Genomic DNA, 23,454 nt, shown 5'->3' on the forward strand with positions numbered 1-23,454 from the left:
CTGTACATACAGTTGGTGAAAGAAGGGAGTTACTCAATGTTTACATGAATGCAGCAATAAACATCTCTAGTGGAAAATGTTTTAAATATGCCATCCAAGACCACAGCAGAATCAGGTTTTTAGAAGATCCATTTACCTATCTAGATGTATGTACATATATCTAGATAGACATATATCTAACCTTAATATACATATATATCACCTAAACACACATACATTTTGCAAGGAGGTAAATATTAACCAAATTCACAATACAAACATGGCCTGGGATTTCACGAGCTTCCACACATCATTAGTGAGATAAATGCATTTTAAATAATCACACTAGTAACAAAAAGGCATGGAGGAGTGTCCCGGGGCATGGTGAGCTCATACAGTAAGGAGAGCTGGGAGGCTCATGGACTGGGAACCTCAAGGAAGTCTTCCCAGAGAAAATGATAACTGAGCTGAGAAAACCTGAAGGAAGAAAATAAATTAACCAAATGAAAAACTGAGTGAGAGAGTGGGAGGTGAGGGAGGTGGTGAGAAAGAGAGAAACCGATGTGGAAGGCTCTGTGGCAAGGGGCGATGGTACAGTGGAAACAGGTGAAGGAGACTAAAGAAAGAGATGACAAGAATGTCTTGTAAAATGAGGCTGGAGAGGAGACAGAGGCCTTTTGGGATTTGAGGGTCCAGTTTCTGAATTTGACCTTTCTTCTAAGAGCAATGGACAGCCATGAAAGTGTGCCAAGCAGGAGTTTGGGGTAAGATGCATGGTGATATATGATCTTGCCAGCTACCATGTGGAGGATGGAACGAAACGGGTCCATGTATGCTGGGAAGCTAATAAGCAGGTAATTTGGGGTAGATGATGGCAGACTGAAAAGAAAAGCTGCCTCATGAAGTTACATGCATCTCTGAAAACTAACTCAAATAGTTTATTGGTGTCGTAATCAGTTATTCCGAGCATTTAACAGCAGCATCTCTTATAGATTTTTTTTTTTGAATGCTGATGCCCAACTACTCCCAAGAACCATGTTTCATGGTTTCTGGGGAGGATGCTCAGTCTAGTTGCAGATCTAGAAGGTCCCCCATTGGCATGGGGCTGTACTCAGGGTTGAGGCCCTCTGGTTCAGACTGTTGAATGGCAGGCCTTCTTGTGATTGGATTCATCCAAAGATGAATATGGTATAGCACAAAATGATGCTATTCTTATTAGATTTTAACGTGATGATAAAGTTTCTTCAGGATGCTCTAGGATTTGAAGTGCTAAAGGTGCATTAATAAAGCCAGGAATGGAAGGGCTAAACTCCCTGTTGGTGGAATACAGCACAATCACTCACAGAAGTTCCGGGATATGTGCAGTCAAGATCAGCTGCCTTCTCTAGGAAAATGAGTCGCTGGCTGATACCACACTCATTTGCAAAATCCTAAGGGCTGGAATGTATTCTGCTAGTGTCTGGATTCTGATAATCATTTTTTAATGCAGTTTGATTATTGTGCCTTTATAATGTGTTTGTTTATCAAAATGGCATTTTTTAATATATTATCTCATTTAGCTGTTAAGATACCCGGGAGATTGAAAGGACAGATGGAATTTCTCTTTGATACAGTAGGAAACTGGGATGGAGACATGTTAAATAAGATTCCTAGAGTCATACAGCTATTAAGAGCATTCTGGAGGGGTTTTAGACTTTCCATTTAGCACAGTTCTCACTGAGTTTCTTCAGGTGAGAGTTCCTAATAATACCTTTCAGGGTGAGAGCAAGGTGATAACAAAGATGAGGCTTCACTTTTCTTCTCTTGTTTGACTCTGTTTACTGCTTTGACTGTTTTCCCCTCGGTCAACATTTTGACTTAGACACTTCTAACTAAAGAAGGGTTGGCATGAATTCCATACTCTTCCCTTCTCTCTGGCCCCAGTGAAGCAGTATCATGCTCAATCCATAGAGAAGATAGGGAATATAAGACTCAGTTTCTATAATCCATGGTTGGGGAAGCTTTATGTATAATTGAGAGTTACTTGAATTTAATGAATGAAAGCCATTGTTTCTGCACCTGAACCCAGGCCAGCAAACCCCTGGACTATCACAGAAAGTTCTTTACATCCACAGCCCTTTAGTCACCTGCCGTAAAATAGATGCAGAACTGAGAAGACTGGCTCAAATAAGTGCCAGGCAAAAGCAGAAAAGCCACAAGAAATCCAGATGGGGATTCTCCAAGGGCATCACTGACTTCTGTAATAGAAAAACAAATGTCTCAATCAGCTACAATAAAGCCCAGATTAACAGAAGCAGTGAAAGGTGTGTGCACCTATCAGATTCTGTGACATAGACTCAGAGAAGAACGGGAAAATAAATGCCACAGTAACTCCACACGGAGGCCTCAGTCCAGAAGCAAGACTCAGAGTCATAAGGAAGTGTCAGAGACTCGCTGCATGAAACCAAGCTCATTGTCAGAGCATGACAGTGGGCCTAACTCAGGCTTCGGTAACATTTTGTCTCTGAAGGAGCTTAAAGATCATTCAACAAAAACTGCATTGTAGAGACCGAGTTAGTACATCCCATTTCATTAAAAATAAACAAAAAATGTCACAGTGTAAATACCATAAGTCTAAGTGGGTGGGTATAAGAACAGAGCAGGGTGTTAACAAATGTAACCATGCTGATTACTCTGGCTTGGGTGGCATAAAGTGAGGGGCTGGAAGACAACAGGAGCTCTGAAAGACAGGGGAGAAATGTGGGGAAATGGTGATCCCATTAGATTTAAAAGGGGGATAGAAGCATTGCAAATCACAATATTTTATCTCCACTATTACTGTAAGTATTGAAATATTGATTAAATATATGGGACCTAAGCAGAATGTGACACCGATATTATATATGAAGATTAAATATAGTCAACATTAGTTTGGGTGTCTGTTGTTATTTAAGTACTCTTGTGACCACAAATTGGGCCAAAATAAGATGGTCAAATGAGACAGACATCATTACCCGAGGTATATGTGTATGATTGCATGAATGATGTGACTCTACTTAGTGTACCACCAGACAAGTGAACAATTGGGCTCCATTGTGTACGATGAATTGAAGAGCATTCTGCTGTCATGGATAACTGATTAGAACAAATAAAAAATTTAAAAAAGGGGAAAAAAGACCAAAATAAAAATCCTTATGCAGCATTGAGCATCCTAAAGAGAAATCATAGACCTCAGCCCTTTAGCGTACGGCAATCTTTAGGCAGGGGGCAAGTCACTCAGCATTACCTAGCCTACTACTCCAGGTAGGCAGACCCAGGTTAGCAAGATCTTGACAAGTGGGAAAGGAGAAAACTGTGGAGCAACGTGCCCTGTGTAAAAGGTCCTTGCTTAGCATCTGGATGGCCATCTTAAGTGACAGCTGCTGTTTTAAGAAAAATTTCACTTTCCCAGCCAAGGGCATTTCTGAGAAAGGCTCACCACTCCCTCACAACAAGCCCAAAACTTCACACACACACACACACACACACACACACACACACACCATCAGGATCCACCTGGCTCTCTAATCCCTGAGACCGCCCCATAAATGTTCAGATCCCCAAGCCTGTTTTGCCTCTCTCTATCTATGGAGAGATGTGCCTTTATTTGTTGGCTCTGACAAATAAAATCTCATGTTATCTCTGCCTGGTCTCCATCTTTCATTTCTCGTTTACCTGTCTCCCCATTCCTTGCTTTTCTTTTACCTTGGACTTCAAATAAAATGTTTCATCAGCCAGTTGAAGGAGCACTGGATAGAAGTTTTATCTACATTCCACTTATTCAATATGATTGAACTCATGTGACTCACACACAAAGTGGGGGTGCAAATTAGATTACTCTAGAACATACCTTGGTGGTCACTAGGAAGCAGAGAAAGGTTTCTTGAAAGTTTATTGTATAAGAAATAATAGAAACTATTTCTGTGTATTATCTTATTTAATCTTCAAACTTGAAAGACTCAGGCCTGTTTAAATTTTCTTAGAATCATTAGACTGGTCCTTTTTAACTCCAAGTCTCACACTCCTACTCATTCACAGGACACTCATCCTGCTCTGCTGTGCTCATGTCTAGTTGGATGCTAGAGTGGGTATTCATTCATACATGAAATCAGAGGGCTGACTGCTGAAGGCGTCCTCCAAAGGTCAAGAGCTGGAAATTCATCCTCAGTGTAAGAGTGCTGAGAGGTGGGGCCTTCTTGATAAAATATGAATGTGGGCCCCTCTCTCTCATCAGTACACATGTTCTCTTGCCAACCTACCTACCACCATGGGATGATGCATGAGATGACCCTTGCCAGATGTAAGTACCTCGACTATGAACTTGCCAGCTTCCAGTCCTGTAACAAGTAAATCTCTGTTCTTTATAAATTACTCATCTCAGTCTATTAGACCAGTACAAAACAGAGTAAGACACTAATTAAATCCCTTTAGGGGCATGCAAACATGTAAAAAATTCTTCTGAAAATACTGATGTAAGAGGTTCCCAGTGAAATATGCCAGGCTCTAAAAAATACCATGGAAGCTACAAAATTCTGATTGTGAGGACCCCTGGTGGTGTGAGTGTTTGACAATGAATGAATCGGGAAGTAAAATAACTGCCATTTGGGCCTTCCCAGGGGAGGTTTTATAATGGTGATCTGGGAACTTCCTATGCAGAACAAACCACTCTATGACAAAAGGCAGTTACACCTGTCCTATCTTTTGTCTCCAAGCAAGTTCCTGGGCCTCTTGTATTCCTTTTAAGAGGTGCTACCAATGCTGAAAGCTGAGGCTGCCACACCAGAACAGCTGGAAGAGGGTCTCTCCAGCACCTATGGCTTGAATCATGCCCTATGGGCTTTTCTTCAGTTTCAGACCTGAGCTCTGAACCACATGAAGAGGTGCAGAACAGAGGCAGCCTCCTCCCCTTGCCTGTCCAGAGATGGTTTTCTAAAGCACAGGTGTCTCCCCAGGTACACAGGTCTCCTGGGCCTCTTGGCAAGGAATGGCAACATGAACTTGTATGGTCTGACCTGGAGGAGGAATGGCCACCACACTGAAGAGTATGATACATAATGTTTCAAGGCATAAGTCACTCCTGTCAAGGCCAGGGATACCAGAGAGACTACAGTATTGAACAACACATCATTGGACTTGACTTATGACAATTTCACCTTTTATTAATCAGAAAACAACTAGCTCGGTTTTTAAGCCTTTCTCTGAGGACTCTGATCCTTGGGATTTGCCTAACTAAACTTCCAAGTACTTCTAGATGTAACATTCAGATCAAGAACTTTCAATAGGAACCTCACAAAATGATTTACTCCTTCACTTCCAAATGGATATAACACCATATATTTGAAGGAACTACAGACTTTCAAATTTTGTTTTTATGTCTTCTGTACTTGGTGCCTGGCTTAGGGTAGAACAGCGTACATAGAAGAGGCACACTTGGCTTGTGTAAGTAGAGAGATGACTATAAATTGGGGCCTCTCTACTCCATGTAGATATTTTTAAATGATTAAGCATTTTCTCTATATTACTACTACATGGTGGCTTAAGGAATTACCTCAGTAGACTTTGTCTGGAAAACTATGGAGTTACCAAGGGACATATATCTTATAAATGTTTCTGAATGACTTTTAAAATCACTCATAAAGTAAAACATTCAACTATGTAATAAGAACAGAATTACATTTTTAAATGAGTAGTAGGAAGATTCCTTTAGGAATCAACCAGGGCAACCAGATTTTCCTAGTAGTAAAAGATGTAATAGAAATATGTAAGCTTTATGAAAAGAAACAGAGAGAGAAGTCATGGTGTATTCATTGGGGAAATGTCAAAAAATGATGAAAAAGAAAATTAAAATTGCACACAATTTTGCCACCTAGAAAGCAGATTGACAACAGATTGGTGAATATCATCTTAATCAAGGAGAATTCCTGAACACATACACATAACCAAGACTACCATAACAGCTGTGGAATCACTATTTGAAGATTTTGCTGTAGACATTTTCACATACCTTTCAGTTTTTATGCCTGTCATCACTTGGTGGACTTCACCAAGTGACACAACCCCTTCTATGAAATGGACACACTATTTCTTACCCTTAAAGTTGCTTCATCCCCTTTCCAAATTATTAGGCTGTTGTGGAATCAAAGTGAGTTTACAGAGGTCTAGCGGGGTGCTACATGTGGAAGAGGTGCCTTGCAGAGGTCAGCTAGAAGTGATAGTTGCATATCCTTTGAAATACTTTAAAAATTTGGATCTCAATTTCTTTGCCTGTAAATTAAAGATGGGCAGACCCGAGGATCCTCATGGCTACTTCTAGTTCAGATAGGCAGTCACTTTTATAATTCCATTATTCTTGTCATTGGTGGTATTGAACACCCACACATACATATCCTAATACATCTTTGGGCTGCTGGGATCATCTCAGCTCTGGTGAAGGTGCAGCATTTACTAAGTGCTCCTGTGACATGGTAGAAATTTTCCATTGCACATCAGTTATGGATTAGGTTGAACACTGAGCTCCTGAGGCTGAGACATAGAATAATGAATGGAAAACTGCAAAGCCTGAGCTGGAGGAAGTTATCCACAGTCAAGGATTGGCAGGTGTGGTGAAGTCCTTACTGGAGGGTGGTTGCCACCCTGTGAATGATGTGGGATGTTAGAGCCTCAATCAAGCAGGCTAGGAGGATAAAATTCCAAACTGAAGACTATTTCAGGACTTGAGGCCCTAGGATGTTCATTGACCTGAAATCCTCAGTAATCAGCCAGGTATCTCCCTTTGATGGTCAAGGCAGAGCAAAACTCTTAGCAAACATCTCTCCTCTGAGACCCCAAGGAACAGTAATACCCCAACTTATGTGTACTGTTTTTGAGAGGAGAGAAAACTGGAGCCCAACCAATGCAACTTGAACTTTAGACACTAGGCCTCTGGCTGAAGACAACCCACACTTCCGGCCCCATTTCCTTCTTTCCTTTGTAACCTCAGGCAACACGGGAAGAGAAATGAAGTGGCTCAATTGCCTCATTAGAGTCAAAGAGAGTAAAGCTGAATAGAGTAAGCAATAATACACGAGAAAAGTCTCAAATCTCATGGCTTATTGAAATCAGCTTTTGCTTCTTTGTGTAGAAGGAGAAAACAACTGAGGCTTGTATGTCAGAACTGAGCTGGCCTTGAACCTGATATCTGTCCCAACTTAACACTGTCTGCCAACCCTTTTGTGCTACTTCTAAAGGCTCCAAATAGTCTTTCTTCTAGATGAAAAAGTAGGTCAATTTCTGTCATGAATTCAAACAAAGGAGCATCTCACAGCACATTTTATTAAGGCCATATTCTCTACCATCTGATGGTGGCCAGCACTCTGCAATATTTATGAAGTGTTATTACACTGTGGACACGTCCATGCCCCCTCAGTCTTTCAATGTATGTGAAAGTGAAATTATGGCTCATAGGAATCCATCTAATGAGGACACAGCCCTCAGGTTTCTCTTAAATCTCATTGAAACTGTGACCATAAATTTTCCTTTTTAAGTTTCAGTGTTTGTATGTAAATGGAAGTATTGAAACAATGAGACACCAATCAAAGTTTTAATTTTAGTCTCTTGCCTCAGATTTAATTTTAAAGTCTTAAAGTATGCACAAATGGCATCTCTTTATTCTTACAGTGGTATAAAACAGATGTGATTTATTTTCTGTAACATGCAGACACTATTCCCAAATTGGTTGTGTTGAGTTCTAGAGATGGATTTGGTCCTTCACCAACCACCCTGTGCCTGCAGGTTCTTGCACTGGATTCCTCTGTGCAGTTGAGTTATCATGTTGAAAGTCTGTAGGCTCATCAGGTGCTTGTTAGTGCTCCAGAGACCATCCACCTTGAGTCAGTCTCCAAATGCTGAGATGCCACCTCTCACTGCATGATTAGGTATCAGTGCAAAAACATCTTTGATCAACTTGGTAAGACTCAGGCATAGTTGAAAAGGTTTGGCTTCTTAGACACAACCTCATAGATTCTTCCACTTCCTTCTTGGTTGGTTCCTGGATCAACTGTTCTTTGTTCTTTCAGAGACAACAATGAACAAATACAATGTCTGTGTGTGCATGCGTGTGCACACATGCCCACGTGTGTGTGTGTGTGTGTGTGTGCATGTGAGTATTCTCCTCAGTTGTGCTACAATGAGTTTGAGAAGCAAGACCACTCCTTTGCCTTTCTGATCCGAATGAAGCTCTCCAGCACTTTAGCATACATATGGAGAGAACTCTAAAAGCAGAAGTGATGGATGCTGACACTGGAATTTTTCATCAACCTCAACAGTTATGTTGACCTCTGAGTAATATTTCAGGTAAGGCAGACTGTGGGATGTTAGAGAAACTGTGTTAGGAAGTCACTTATGTCACCTAAATTTTGAGGGTGACTTCATATGCTATTTGCAGAAGGGATTTAATTTCTTACACAGGTAAAATCTGCAGTACTCTAGCTTAGGTACTTATTGTCATATGTGAAATTATAAGCTAGCCTCGGTAACCTTACCTCCGAGTTTCTATTGTCAATAAGAGAAAGTTCTCTGCTTTGCTCTGGTTTTAGCAATGTTATCAAGTTTAATCAAGGTCATCTTCTCTACCATTTCTCCTTCTTTCTCCTCCTCCCTCCTCCTCCTTCTCTCTCTCTTCTCTACCATTGCTCATTCCTCCTCCTCCCCCATCCTCCTCCTCCTCCTCCTCCTCCTCCCTCCTCCCTCCTCCTCTTCCCTCCTCCCCCCTCCTCCTCCTCCTCCTCCTCCTCCTCCTCCTCCTCCTCCTCCTCCTTCTCTTCTTCTTCTTCTTCTTCTTCTTCTTCTTCTTCTTCTTCTTCTTCTTCTTCTTCTCTCTCTCTCTCTCTCTCTTTCTTTCTCTCTCCCTCTCTGAACTGGGGAGTGAATTCAGGACCTCACTCATGTTAGGCAAGTGTTCTACATCTGAAGGCCATCCAAAGCCCTTTTCACTTTTGAGATGGAGTCTTGATAAATTTCCCAGGCTGTTCTTGAACTTGTGGTCCTTCTGTGTTAGCTTCCTGAGAAGCAATAATTACAGGCATGGGCCACTGGCCCTGGCTTCATGTATTCCTGTGTTTCAATTAGGACATGCACAATTAGAGGATAAAGGAAGAGACTTAGATTTCAAATGGAGATTTTAACCTGTTTTGTAAGGTATTCAAACTTCAACAGTCTTTTCCTTCCAAGTTTGGGCTTTATCTCTGTTCTTACTGGAGAAGCTTATTTAAATCCACACATATTTATTGTGTTATTTTTTCTCTATAAATGTGCTCTATCAATATGCAACTAGAAGTGACATGATTCTTACCTTAATGATATTCATAGTTTATTTGAGAATGTCAAAAATATTATTATAATGTGATGCAATAAATTTGTTTTTTTTTTGTTCTGCACTTTTTAGTCATTTATGCTTCATATGGATGGATTTTTACATAGTGTTCAATACAGCAGAGGTCCTCGTTAACCCAAAAACATTATTCCCACTTACATCTAAAGTAAGTCTACTTGTAAATGGAAAGTATGACATAAAATTGGTGCTTAGAAATATATATATTGAAGAACAAATAAATAGATATACATCTAACTATTGTTTCCCTAGCCTTATGGTGCTTCAGTTAATAGGCAGAGGAGATGGAAACTATGTGGAGGGGTTTGGATGTAAGTAATTGAGAACAAACAAAGAGGGCTTCATCAGCCCGTACATCCTCCAAGCCCAAGAGGGACCACAAGACTATAGGAGAAAGTTGAACAATGAAACAGAGACACAGGCTTCAGTGCACAAATGAAAAAAAAAATATCCCTCTAGGGAAGGGGAGTCTTTCATTCACTTCTGCATTAATCACAACCATTATGTCACATCAGAAGGTAGCAGGGACCTCTGGATCTCTTTGGCACTGGAAAGACTTGCTATTTTTCAGGTATCAGAGGAATGACATTAAATATTCCTATTGTTATAACACTTGGCCCTAGATATTGGGCATGAGTGAGACACTATTTCCGAAGTAAATTAGGTGCATCAAGTTCAAGTGAGAAGTGAATGCTCAAGAGATTTCTGAGGAGGATTTAGAAACAACATGTGCTGTCAGTTATGGGGGGAATTTTAAAATTGTTTTAGTGGGATTTAATTTTTATTAAATAATTACATTTTAATTCATACCTAAGCCACAGGAGAAATGTGATTTACTATACATGGATTCTAAACTCCTTCAGTACTGCATTCATAGCCTATGATTTTCAATACTCTTTAGAATAAATTCAACAATGTCAGATGTAAGTAGGCATTCATGAAAGGCATAGTTTTGCAAAGAGGGAGAAACCCAAGAGAGGATTTAGTATCTCTCTTTGCTGAAATGTTTTTCAATAAACTGATCTGAAAGTATAAATCATCTGAGAAAAGGAGAAATATATTGGTAGATTTGCCAACTAGTGTCTGACAATACAGGAGCACCTGTAGGCCAAACTGGCTTGGGCAGAGATGGTGTTGGTTTTCCTTTCTACTTCTTTATCTTTGTTACTATCTGCCCCCAGCCAAGGGTTTCTACGGAGGCACAGAAACTATAGGAAGTTCTTGCCCAGAAAATGTTTCTTTCTATCATAGAGAAGCTATAGAAAGATAAGATGCTACAAGCTTGAACTCGACTCCTGAGTCTACTACTTAGTATGTGTATGATCTCAGCTAAGTTACTTTGCTTTTTTGTGCCTCAGCTACATCATCTATAAATGGCAAATATGACACCACCTATTAACATAGAGCATTGTGAGATCTAAATGAGATAATCCAAGTGATGCACTTGCAAACTAGAACTGATAGTGCTCAATAAATGTACATCCAAATTGTCATTTAATTGTGCCAAAGTTCAGTGATCCCTGGATACACAGAGACCTTTACTCTTCCTTGTTCATTACTTTTATCACACATGCCTATGTGCATAATCAAGAGAGCAACAAACTGTTGAGTCAGTTGTTTCTGCAAGAGTCTGTGAAGAATAAGCACAGAATCACATATTCAAATGTGTGATCTCCAGGGCCTCCTGATGGGAGTCAGTTGTCTTGGCTTCCATGTCTGCACAGGAGATAAGAGCATCCAGGGGCCATGTCTGATAGCAGAAGGCAGCAGACTTCATCCCTGCCAATGTAGCTTCACCCACTCAAGTGGAATGAATTGACTTAATATTTTTTTCCCTTCCTGAGAGCAGAAGGCATGAATTCACACATCTTAGTACCAGGTCACCCAGTCTGTTCCCATTTTCCCATGTCAGGCAGCCCAATGTGAAATGCCTGATGATCATTGTTATTTGGAAAGCCAGATGGAACTGAGACAAGGCCATGCCCCTCAAGTGTGTTCTCATTTGTGCAAAGGTCTGAGCTGACCAGGAGCAAAAGGACTTACTTTAGAGAGTGCTCTACTATGTTCTAAGAAACGGAGCAACAGAATAAGCATCTACTACTTCAAAAGAGATACCTTTTGGGGAATCATAATCAGGTTCTATGTGTCTCTGGGAAATATACAATGCAGGTAAACAGTGTAAAAGGTTGGTCTAGGAAATGAATTCTTCCCTAAGAATCAAACTGAGATTTTTTTCCCCACAAAGATCTAAAGACGAAGTACTATATTTTGTTTGATTTTATATAGTATTTGTTAATGTGCTCTAAACCATAGATTCTTTATGCCCAGCGGATTGTTTCCTTTAAAAAAAAATCTTTGTCAAACTCAAGGTTATGAAGATACTCTTGTTTCCTTTTAGAAAGTTTGGTTTTATCTTTCAAAATTAGATTTACAGTCCAGTGAGAATTATTTCTTGTATTATGGGAAAACATAGTCAATGGCCTCAATATCCCATGTAGATATTCAGTGTTGCAGTACCATTATTGAAAAGATTATGATTTGTTTATTGATATTTATGCATTTGTTACTGAAAAATATATATATATGCATATACTCTGTAAGTATACATACTCATATATATTCATTTCATTAGATTATACATAAACATATATTTTTATATTACTCTGTTTCTTGATTCTGTTCCATTTCTTGACTCTAAGAACATTCTTAGCCACTGTTTCTTCAGAAGTGATGCTTGATCCTTATGTCCCTCTTTGCTAGGCCTATAATTCCATCTGTGTTAGACCTACCTATCATTTCATCATTTTCTACCATTTTTTTTAGTTGTATATGGACATAGTACTTTATTTTATCTATTTATTTATGTGGTGCTGAGCATCAAATCCAGTGCCTCACACAGGCTAACCAAGTGCTCTACTACTCATTTCCTTTATTTCTTATCATTATTATTATTATTATTATTATTATTATTATTATTATACTATTCCTTTTTAGCCAACACTTTCTGTCTGGTCTTATTTAGGAATCTGAAATCCAAGCCTATTATACAGTATAATATATCAATTGACAAAGTTCTTGAAGAGAAATATAAGATAAAATATTGTACTAATCCCTTCGAATCCCTCATCTCTCGAGAAGAGAACTTAGCTTCCCAGTCTTCTTGATTTGGTTTGCTGCAAGCTAATCTGTCATAGCCTGAGGCAGAAGTCCCCACAGAATTTATTTATGTGAAATACAAGCAATTCCAATTGACCTAAATTAACTTGTATAATTCTAGTTCCAACTACAGGATTTGGGGGAAATCTCAGTATTTAGAATATTGGTCTTGAAAGGCACTCATTTAGGAGTATTAGGAAAAGAGTATTAGATTAAAGCACTGGTTTTTAAGTAGCCCTTGGACCAGAAGGAAAGCATTATCTAAGCCACAGTTTCAAACTCAATATTCATTTATCCCATAGGAACAAAAATACAAATAATTTTGATGTAACCTGACAAAGCAATCCTAATTACTTCACCTTTTTCTTTCAAGTCATGCCGCAGAGCCTATGATTTTGTTCTCTCCTTATTTGTCCTCTCCCAAAAACATTGACATTGTTTTTGTTTGTTTTCCTCCAAGCACAAGGTATAACCTGTGAACTTGCTCCAAAAAGGAATTCTTAGGCTCCATTAACTCTCCAAATGAAAATCTTTGGGGATGTGGCCAAAATGTGAACATGCTCTCCAGGGGAGTCCATGCATGTCAAAGACCTGAAGCCAAGAGCTGTCAGAAGAGGAAACTGGAAGGCAATGGTACATATTTAATATTGACTTTTAAAATCCCTTTTTATTTGCTTGGCCCAGTACAGTGCTTGGCACATTTCAGCTTCCCCTAAAATATGGTTGAAGGTAGGACTGCCTGGTGTAATAACTGAAATAATGTAATGAAAGTACTTGTCCTGGGAGGCCTTCTTCTTCATTTACAAGATGACAAAAATCCTGTGTGCATTCTAAACCTCATAGGAGAACCTTCATCTTATCTGCCGTCTATGTAGTCAGAAATTTCAGACAACCATAGTTTGGCAAACAATAACTGATGCTCATAATCATAGCCCTCAGGTGTTACCAAAATACAAGCTCTCAACTGTCAAAGATATTAGACTTGGTGATGTTTAGATTGGCCTTCATGATGTATGTTTGGCCAGCTTGTTCCCTTTGAAAAAAAATTAAAAAGTCAAGAAGTGAGGCTGAGAGGGCAAAAGCATTAGCATCTGTTAGGTCAGTGAGTATATGTGTGGGTTAAATTACTCTGGGAATACTGTTAATATATCCTGAGAACATATTTTGCTGAAAGTACCAATAAAGCAAAGTTAAAAGACCAAAAAACCACTGCATCAAAAATGAGAAGGTTAAAAAAGATACGCAAAGGGAACTATGCTTTGTTAGAACAAAATCACCAGCTCTAGAAGGTGAGAGGGAGACAGGTATCAGCCTACCTCTTCCAGCTGCACCATGAGAGTGACATTGTGCCCCTGTTCTGCAGTCGGCTTTCCATCTGCAGTGACGATCCGGAGGCCACGAGGGGCCTTCCCCGGACACTTCTGTGGTTTGGCTGTGTACTGTTCTTGCACGCCATCAGTGCAGTTATTGGAAACCACCTTTCTATACCTAAAAGGAGAAAAGCTCAAATTGTCAACTAGCTCTTTACAAAGAAGATCACTCCCATGAATTTACTACACTGAGCTGCTTGGCCCTGAGGACCATCAGGGACATCATCCACCTACCTTCCTTGTTACTCTGAGCATTAGGGCTGATTCATATATAGCTTCCAATAGAGATAAATAGAGAGAAATAATTGGAGCAACAAATTGTTACCTATTATTTGCATCTTAATCGACTTCTTTGATTCATCGAATCAACTGATGAATCACTTCTTCATTTCAGAACTGTAGGAAATGCACACAGTGGAAGACATTGTCCCTACACTAAGTCAAAAATCAGGATGAAGAGACATAAGTCGATAATTAAGGAGATCATTTAAAGAACATATAATTAAGGACCAGAATGAATAATACAGTCCTGGGCATATGTTCTAAGATCCCCTTGATGCCTGAACTATGAATAGTAACAAACCTGATAAATACAAGCTTTTCCCTATACACATATGTCTATTAGAAAGTGTGATTTACAAATTAGATACAATAAGAGATTAACAACAATAACAATAAAAGAGAACAATTTCAATAATAGACTATAATAACATTGGTGTGAATGTGGTCTCTCTCTGTCTCCCTCTCTCTCTCCCAATATTTTACTGAACTCCCAGTATCTTCCTATGATGATGGGAGGTGAACATTGGCTACATGATGAGACGCTGTTAACTGAACGACAAAGGCATTGTGATGTAGAGTTAGGCATGGATTCACCTCACTGCTCAGAATGAGACACAGTTGAAAACTAATAAAACATGTATTTCTGGAATTTTCCATTTAATATTTTTTGGCTGCAGTTGACCATGGGTACCTGAAACTGTGGATAAAGGGGGACTACTGCATAGATGGCAAGGGAACTTACAATTCAGAGAAAGGATGCTACAGTAATGACATAGTACAGAAAAAGCTGGCTAAATTTGGTAATTTCTAATCATTTCTTGAGAAGGTATACTAATTAAACTATTGAAACCTTACACCAAGGAGGCTTCAGTTTTTGCATTCTGAGTAAATCCTTCAAACTTTTGCTTATTTTCATTTTAGCTCTAATAAAAGAATAAATGAATTATCTTACAAATATGTCCCTTTCAATTTATTAGAAATTTATCAGCTTCATGGTAAATAAGAATCTGTATATTCAGGATGACCAACCTTTAAGAACTTTGAGGTTCAGTATTACCAATTCATCGTTTTTCCCCCCTGAGGTGCTCGGCAACCCCTGTAGTTATAGTTGATCTCTCAAATTCACTTTTCCAGAGTTAGTAGTAGAACATAAATTGGAAGAAATAAAAATATACTAGACCAAGGTTGGTAAACTTTTAAGAGGCCAGCTAATAAGCCTTTTGCTTTGTAGGCTATATAGTCTTTGTCACTACTACTCAGCTTGGTGACTATACCATGAAAAGTTCACACAGTACATAAAAGAATGGGTAAAACTAGGTTCCAGGAAAACTTGACAACACTGGCAATAGATTGGATCTATCTGAGCTACAGGCAGTTTTCCAATTCATCTACATCTAGCCAATGTCCTTCCCTCTGTTCCTGAATCTCAGAATTGAAAAGCTAAAAGCAGGGTTAAATAATCAATGAGAAACTTGAAAAAGCACTTTGGACATCATGGATCAGCACAAGGTCAACCATTAATACTTAACTCATGTCATGGGGTCGGTGCAAGAATTCCATGAATTTATGTACCCAGATTGCTGAAAACTGCCCTATCACTTAGCAAGTACTTGTGAAATGTTTTAAACTATTTTCAGTTAGTATTGTTATTTCTCTTCCCTGTTCACAAGCTTCATGGTTTCCAAATGCCCTCCAGATAAACTGCGAATCCTCTAATTCTTCACATAAGCCCCCTACAAGATGATTTTATTCTACTTTTTCTGAAGTTTCTCCCCAGCCAGCTCACTCTGCTCCATCCAAATCTCTTTCTAATCTTCTTGAAACCACTTATTTTCTTCTGCTCCTTCTGCTTCTGTGTTCTCTTGCATGGCCAATTTGGATTATTTATCCCTATAATACATCCTTTCTTTACTATTACCCTGTACTGCCTCTTTACAGTAGTAAGATTGAGCCACATCTATACTCCTAAAGAAGTCTTCATGATTCATATAATAGAAATTATTTGAATTGCATGATTTCACAAGATTCCTGAGAAATGTATAAACTTTAAACCTCCTTGAGGGTCTCCTTGTGCTCAAATAAGCAGAGCTCAGAATCTAGCTCACTGGCATGACTGTATCAGTTTACATGTTGACATACCAGCATAGCATCAGTTATTACTGCTGCCCCAAACACTCACCCCTCACCCACCAAATGAGCCGTGCTTATCTCTAGCCTGGGAGTCCTTGCTTCTCCTCATAATCCATCAACTAAGGAGTTAACACCTAGCTGAATGGGAAGCCTCCAAATTCCAGCTCCAGCACTTAGATCACTGCCCATTCTGCTGGGTCACTGTCATGCCTGAGCCATTTGAACATCAGCCTAGAAAAGAAATTCCCTTTTATGATTTTATGAGTGTAAACTGATTAGGAGAGAAAATAGGGCAGGTGGGAGAGGAAAGAGGGGAAAAAAACTCCCATGGTGCATACGTTGGAGAATGAAAACATTTTGGTAACAGCAATAGTAGCAAGAAAATGACCAGCAAAACCCTCCGTAATAATCATGGCATCTCAGGGAGTTTAACTGTGCATTAGAAACTGCCTGCTGGTTTCAGAGGGGTGGCAGTGTGCAAACTAAAGGCAGGTTATGTTTTTTAATTGCATAGCATCAAACACACCTGTGGCTCCATCTTGGCGAGCAGTTGGCATCATGAGGTGCAGAGTATTTCTTTTGTTTGTCACCCATTCTGACCTCAGGTTCTTCTAAATCCTGCAGCAACAGGAGTTATGCTTCAACCCAAAGCATGAATCTATCCTCCTGGGATTCTGCCACAGAGAAGGCTTTTGGTGATTTTTTTTAAATGCTCATTAAAAACCATTCTGAAACCATTTTATTTCTTGGATGAAAATGGCATCACATTAGCCCTACCAGACCTGTCCCTGAAATTTAGAAGAAAATTGTGCATAAATACAGAGTTAATTTACTCAAGTAAGCACACACCTGCTTTTTGCATTACAGAATGGTTCTATTTTCATCCCAGCAGCTGTCCCTGGGTCTGAGTTACATAAATGAATAATGCATTTAATATGTTATTAAATGGGGTTGCTACCTCCGTAATAACAAGGCAACTTGTGATTACATTGGACCTGAGCTCTGGATATTACTGAGATGCATCTAGTTGGTAAAACATTCTTCAATCTGCCAAGGAGAAAAGTGCTTTGTAGAAAAGTGCAAGGGAGTCTTTGTACAATTACTGAAAAGGAAATATTCTGCAAATGTGCCTTTGATATTACCTAAGCTCATCAGTGGAGACTGCTTTATTACTCCAACACCCCCAGTTTCAGCCATTCTCCTCCTTCCTATCTTGATATGACTCTGTCACCTCTTCCTTTTTACCCATACTTTCTTTCATTTTGCTTCTGTGCTGCCTGGACAATTTTTTTTAAAAAAATATGAAGGCCATATTTTCTTCTTTGTGAGGCTAAACCTGGAAAGAAGCATTGTAAGTCTTCATACTCCAGATTTTTCTATTCAGCCTTTTTTTTTCCCTCTTGTGAATTTGAGGTGGTGTGGTCGGACTATATGTATTTATAACTATTCACTTATTAAGGTAAGAGTATTGTGTAAGCTCAGCAGATCTCAAATCTAATAATAACTGCATATTTATGGACTACAATGTAATCAATATAGACATCGTAGAAAGATTCAATCAAGGTAACAAATATATACATCAAGTTATTTTTTTGTGGTGCAAACATTAAAAATCTATCTTTTTGGAAAATCTTAAATGAACAATATGTTGTTATTAACTGTGGTCCCGTGCAGATTACTAAAACTCATTTCTCCAGTCTAACTACAACTTGTATGCTTTAAAGGACATCTCCCTTTTCACTATCATCTACCCACTATGGTAAACACCTTTCTCTTCTGATTCTATGGCAGCAAATTTTTAATATTCCACATGTAAGTGAGATCCTGTGGTGTTTGTCTTCCTGTGCCTGGATTATTTCACTTGGCAGCATGTCCGCTAGTTCCATCCATGTTGTTGGAAATGACTGAGGGTCATTCTGTTTAAAGACTTCTTAGTAGTCCACTGTGTATACCACATTTCCCTTATTCATTCATCTACTAATGGACACCTATTTGGCTTCCATGTTTTGCGCACTGGAGTAACGTTGCAATGAATATGAGAGTACACTTATCTCTTTGACATTCCATAAGATGCAGAAATCTCACTTCTATCTGACCCTTTGAATCACTTGAGGGCATTTTATACAGTTATGATGCCTAGGACCTTCCCCTAGGAATTTGAATTTAATTGGGAACTTTGGATATCAGTTTGTTTTGTTTTCACTTTAAATCCCCTGTTGATTCTAGCTTACAGCCAGGATTAAATGCCAGTACCCTGGAGGTTAAAACTAGTGTTGTGGAACCAAATTGTCAATTGTTTTTCATTCTATGTGGGATACTCTTTCCTCCTCTTACACTTTGACTCATGCTTTAAAAAATAACCCAAGAAATCAGGCTTTGATGTAAAGATGCATCTTCCTTTTTTGTCATAGGAATTATAACATGTAATGACTGAGGTAAACTGGAACTCTAGTTCTTGCTGTACCCAGTTGGATATTATTGCCACTGAGTGATGGTTTCCCATATTAGCACTCACAATGAGAAAAAAATAAAATAGTTTCATTTTGTGGATTGGACTATGTGCTTTGGTTTCAAGGGAAAACTCTGCTTTGTTCTAATGATACTGGACTTAATGAAGTAGGAAATACAGCAAGCATTAGGGACACAGAAGGGGGTTGGGTCTGGGTACAGTGTGTGGCTAAGACTTAAAATATTCCTAGACCTACTACTCTTAACAATGCATGTAATGAGGAAACAGCAACATGTGTATGTTCATGTGCATAAATTTAAAGATCTATATACCTACAGACCTCTGATGGCAGTAGTAGGGCTTAACAAAGGAATAGAGATAGGTTCTTCCATAACTTTACTGAGAGAAACTGCCCCCAGGAAAGCAGTGGTGGAGGAGTCCAGGTCTCCTTATCTTCAGTGACTGTGCCAGACATCCAAGCTGACAGGCCTTACTGGTGGCTGGCTATATGTATCCATTGTGTGTAGGTATATGCAGCTCAAAGATGCTTTAATTGGAATCCAGGTGATAAAGCATGCTCATTGATAAGAATGTGCCCATGAATCAACAATCATCCTATGCAACAACCCTAATAGCAACATTTAGAATGTCCATGGCTGACTAGGGAGGTCTTCCAAATTCTTTACCTGAAGGCAAAACCACTCTCTGAACTTTTCCCTTAAACCAAGTAGGCAGACCTAGGGATAAGGGCCTGGAATGAGACAGAAAACCAAGTGAATGGAATAAAGTGGCTCTTGCATTAAGCAAGATGAAGCACAAGTTATTTAATTTTGAATAGTAAATGGAATGGGACTTCCTTTTGAACACAAGCATGATAAAATGGGGCATGCAGCCACACTTGACTAAATGGCTTAATATAAAGAATCATGAGAACTGGCTCATAGGATCCACAATCTGAGTCAATTCATTGTCAAACCGAATTATAGAAACATGTTTCCTTTTTTAGAACACCTGCAGTCCAAAGAATCCTACCATTGAATCATTTCAGTTGATCAAGTAAATTTTAGAGTTTGAAGGCATCTCAAAGATCATCTAATCCCCTTGTTTTGCACATCAGGAAAAGGAGTTAGCTTAGAGAATTGCACAAGGTCAGACAGAAAATGTTTAGGAGTCCAGGGACTCTGGGCTAATTTGCTGTTCTTTTGCCGCTTTGTCAGAGCACCTGGGTGAGAAACACTAATGCCAATGCTATCGATACGGGTAGGAACAACCATAAGAGGAAGTGGGTGTCCATGACTGTAATACGCATCTTCTTCATTTCCCAATCCCTATGACTTCCATGAAAAGATGGGAAACCTCAGCTAAGAAGCATACTCTGAGGAGTCAACTTCACATCAACAAGCAATAATTGTGTGTTCAAATTGAGACTGCAGAGTTCTTGGCTAGAAAACAGCTACACAGTCCCCTGCAGCGATCAGTCTGTAAATAATGCAAGTGATTTCCTTTCTGTGGACTTTAAACACATGCACCACTTTTAGGGCCAATTATTCTCCTTGATGCACACTGACAAATTTCATTGAACAGAGATCAGACAGAACATCAAAATCCCCACAGGGCACCTGGAATAGAGTCAAATGGGAAAAGATCACAGCTCACGATGTCCCTGGAAATAGCAAATTCAAGGGAATGGTATGTTAGATAGGGGTTCAGTGTTTCTATGGCTGCTGCAGAGAGGAATATGTTTATAAAAGCCTATTTTAAAACATCCAAAATGTATGTTAATAGTATGGAAATTGTTATTTTTCATAGAACTTAAGTCTGTATTTTTTTTTTCTTGGACTCACTAAATATTTTATATAGTGACAGAAATTAAACTATCATTTTAAAATTGTGCTTCATGAGTAAATATCCCCATCATATATTGATAAACTAACCCTGAGAAATAGTAAGAGTTGTCTTTGAACATTCTTCCATGAGGTATTAATGGCTCCTATAAAGAAATTCCACAGACAGAAATTTCTACATGCACTTTAAAAAAATACATCTAGAAATAACTGCAACTTAATAGCAAGAAGAAATCCGTCCCTTGAGAAGATTATCTTGTTTTCTTAGAGCAAACCAACCCAGTGCCACTTTATTTGATATTTACAGAATCTTTTTACTACTGGCATGAAACAAGCAATGTCCTAGTTAATTTAGCAACTTAAATTTGCAGTGTGTTCCTTGGTTCCAACACACTATAAACAAAATTTAACCATATATAGGTATAACTCAGTGAGGCTGTGCTTGTGTATGTGCAAACTGAGATAATTATAGATACTGGTGCAGAAAAAAGGGAATGAATTTCAAGTTATTTCAGCATTTACATGCAACAGAATATGAAATTAATATGGTTGTCATTTTGTTTGAGCAAAAGAAACATGTTTAGCAGTCAGGTAAATGAGTTTCTGGTCAAAATGGCATGAAAGATAGACAGGTGTTTTGGTGTACCACAGTTCTATCACTTTCTAATTATGTGACTTTAGGCGCCTATGGGGGTACTTCTTTTTGTTTTATAGACAGCACAGCAGAGGTTTAGATGAAAAATGTCCCAGATATCAGCATTGCAGTGACAACCAGGCATCAAATACATGTCTGGGCTACAGATTCACAATAAAAGAAAGTTCCCTACCTCTCTCTTTTTCTCTAGAGAAACCCTTAGATGATAGAAATTGATGGTATTTGTATTTTGTAATACATGTACCCAGCATTATGCTACATGCTTTCTATATGGTATCACAGTTATTCACACTTGAAGGCAAATAGCAAAATGTAATAGGTTAAGAAACTAAGGCTCAAAGAAACTAAATCACTCACGAAAGATAACAGTCAATGGTAGCTTTGGATGGAAAACCCTCCATCATTTTATTCAAAAATCTTTCTATTTTACACCATATGAAATATCCTTAATTATATTTCACTTTCCATCCAAGCAGGCAAAGTCCTTACTTTTCATCTGGATGTGAAATGGTTTGTGGACGTTTTAAGGGGCCAGAGGTGAACCAGGCAGTTCGGTGACAGTGGAAGACAGCAGGGCTTTGCTGACTCACTGCTCCAGGCGTGGACATTAGAAACCCTGATACCTGTGGACCAGGAGTCATGATGGCGGCCCCCTGGAGGCACATTCTGCGCTTACTCACTTCTTTTTCATCTAGGAAAAGCTTACTTGAGCTTCCCCTCATCTTACCCTTATTGAATCCACTGGCATTTGCCTTCTAAAGAGGGAGGCAGTTAATTCAAATTCCTACCTTGTGGGACTCACAGGCAACAGGTGGGCAGGAAGCTCCTGTTTAAAACCCTGTGAGGGAACTATTTGGCACCGCCTGATACTCAGGTCCAGTTGGCTGAGTGGAATTTGCTTTATAATCTAGCAGAAACACCTCCATTGCCAAGAGATTTAATTAGCTTTGTCTGTTTTTAATAATAAGTAATATGGTGTTGGAATGTTAATTGTAGCCTTCTTTATAGTGACAAAAAAACCCAAAACAACCAACCCAAATGTTCAATGAAGGGAAAAATTAAATAATTCTATAACACTTAATACCATGGAATAAAAAGAAATGAGATGGAAAGTAGCCTTCTATATTCTGACTTGGAAAGATGTTTAAAATATGTTTTTAACTTAAAAAGGGAAATAGAATATCTATCACATAAAAACAGCAAATCACACAAAAACAGCCCTCCAAATCGATTTTATGTACTTTCTCTTGGCATAGTTATTCACTGGCGAATTCTAAAAAAAGTGTTTGGAAGCATGAATACCAAATAAATAGTTGTGGGAATGGGGCTAGGATTGGGTAATGATCCAAGCAGATTTTAACACCTAAAACATATCTATCTATACAATTCTTTTGTAATTAAATGTTTTTAATAGAAAGGTAGCAGCATTGTAGTGACTACAATATTACATGCTGAATCTGTGCTTATGAAATATTGCTGAATCAACATACAGCCAAGGGACATCTGAGGCGATATGCTGCACTGACATTAGGAAAGACAGAGAGTTATTTTTTAGTTTCACCTACCTTTTTCCACTTCACAACTTTAGAGCTGGCTACAAACACTGCACATGGGAATTTGATGTTGTGAGGTCTTTAAGATGACTCAGGCCCTTGTACCAACTGAAGGTCTCCCAGTTCCCCATGCAAAATGAGTGACTCACTCAATACACTGATCAGTGAGTTTACTACTGACACCTCTCCCTCTGACTGTCCCCTACAGGACCCTAATCCAGTGGTTACTCTTCCACCTATGAGCACCATTCTTAGAAGTGCAGGTCATACCTATTGATGCCTAGAACTTACCACATGTTCTTTTTCACATAAGCTCTTAGGCTGATGCTGATGCTTTTGTGTAAAATGTTTGAATGGAATGTACAAACTCAGTGGATAGCAACCTAATAAAAATCACCTGGGGTCAGAAGCTATCATTAATGCTCATTGATTTGAACATCACCCTGAGGGTGCAGGTTGTACTGTAGGAGACTGTGCTCTGATTTTGACTATTGAACATAAACAATTGCATTGATACACATTTATGTAACCCGGACACTTATCACCAAATCAACTGAAACTGTAATTTTTCAAGGGCACAGGCAATAAATGCTTCTGAATAGGAAATTATAACTTAATAATTTGATGTTTCATTTTATATAAGTCAGTATA

General features: G+C 38.9%; 1 protein-coding gene across 1 annotated transcript in view; it reads right to left on the minus strand.

Annotated features, from left to right (window-relative positions):
- The window catches only part of LOC101978479 (VPS10 domain-containing receptor SorCS1-like), a 67,586-nt gene that overhangs the window by 10,411 nt on the left and 33,721 nt on the right, over positions 1–23,454 (minus strand). The window contains exon 11 of the mRNA XM_078026721.1: positions 13,837–14,008. Within this exon, the coding sequence (XP_077882847.1) occupies positions 13,837–14,008 (172 nt within the window). The remainder of the gene's footprint in view (positions 1–13,836; positions 14,009–23,454) is intronic.

Source organism: Ictidomys tridecemlineatus, chromosome 2 (genome assembly GCF_052094955.1).
Source record: "Ictidomys tridecemlineatus isolate mIctTri1 chromosome 2, mIctTri1.hap1, whole genome shotgun sequence".
Lineage (NCBI taxonomy): Eukaryota > Metazoa > Chordata > Mammalia > Rodentia > Sciuridae > Ictidomys > Ictidomys tridecemlineatus.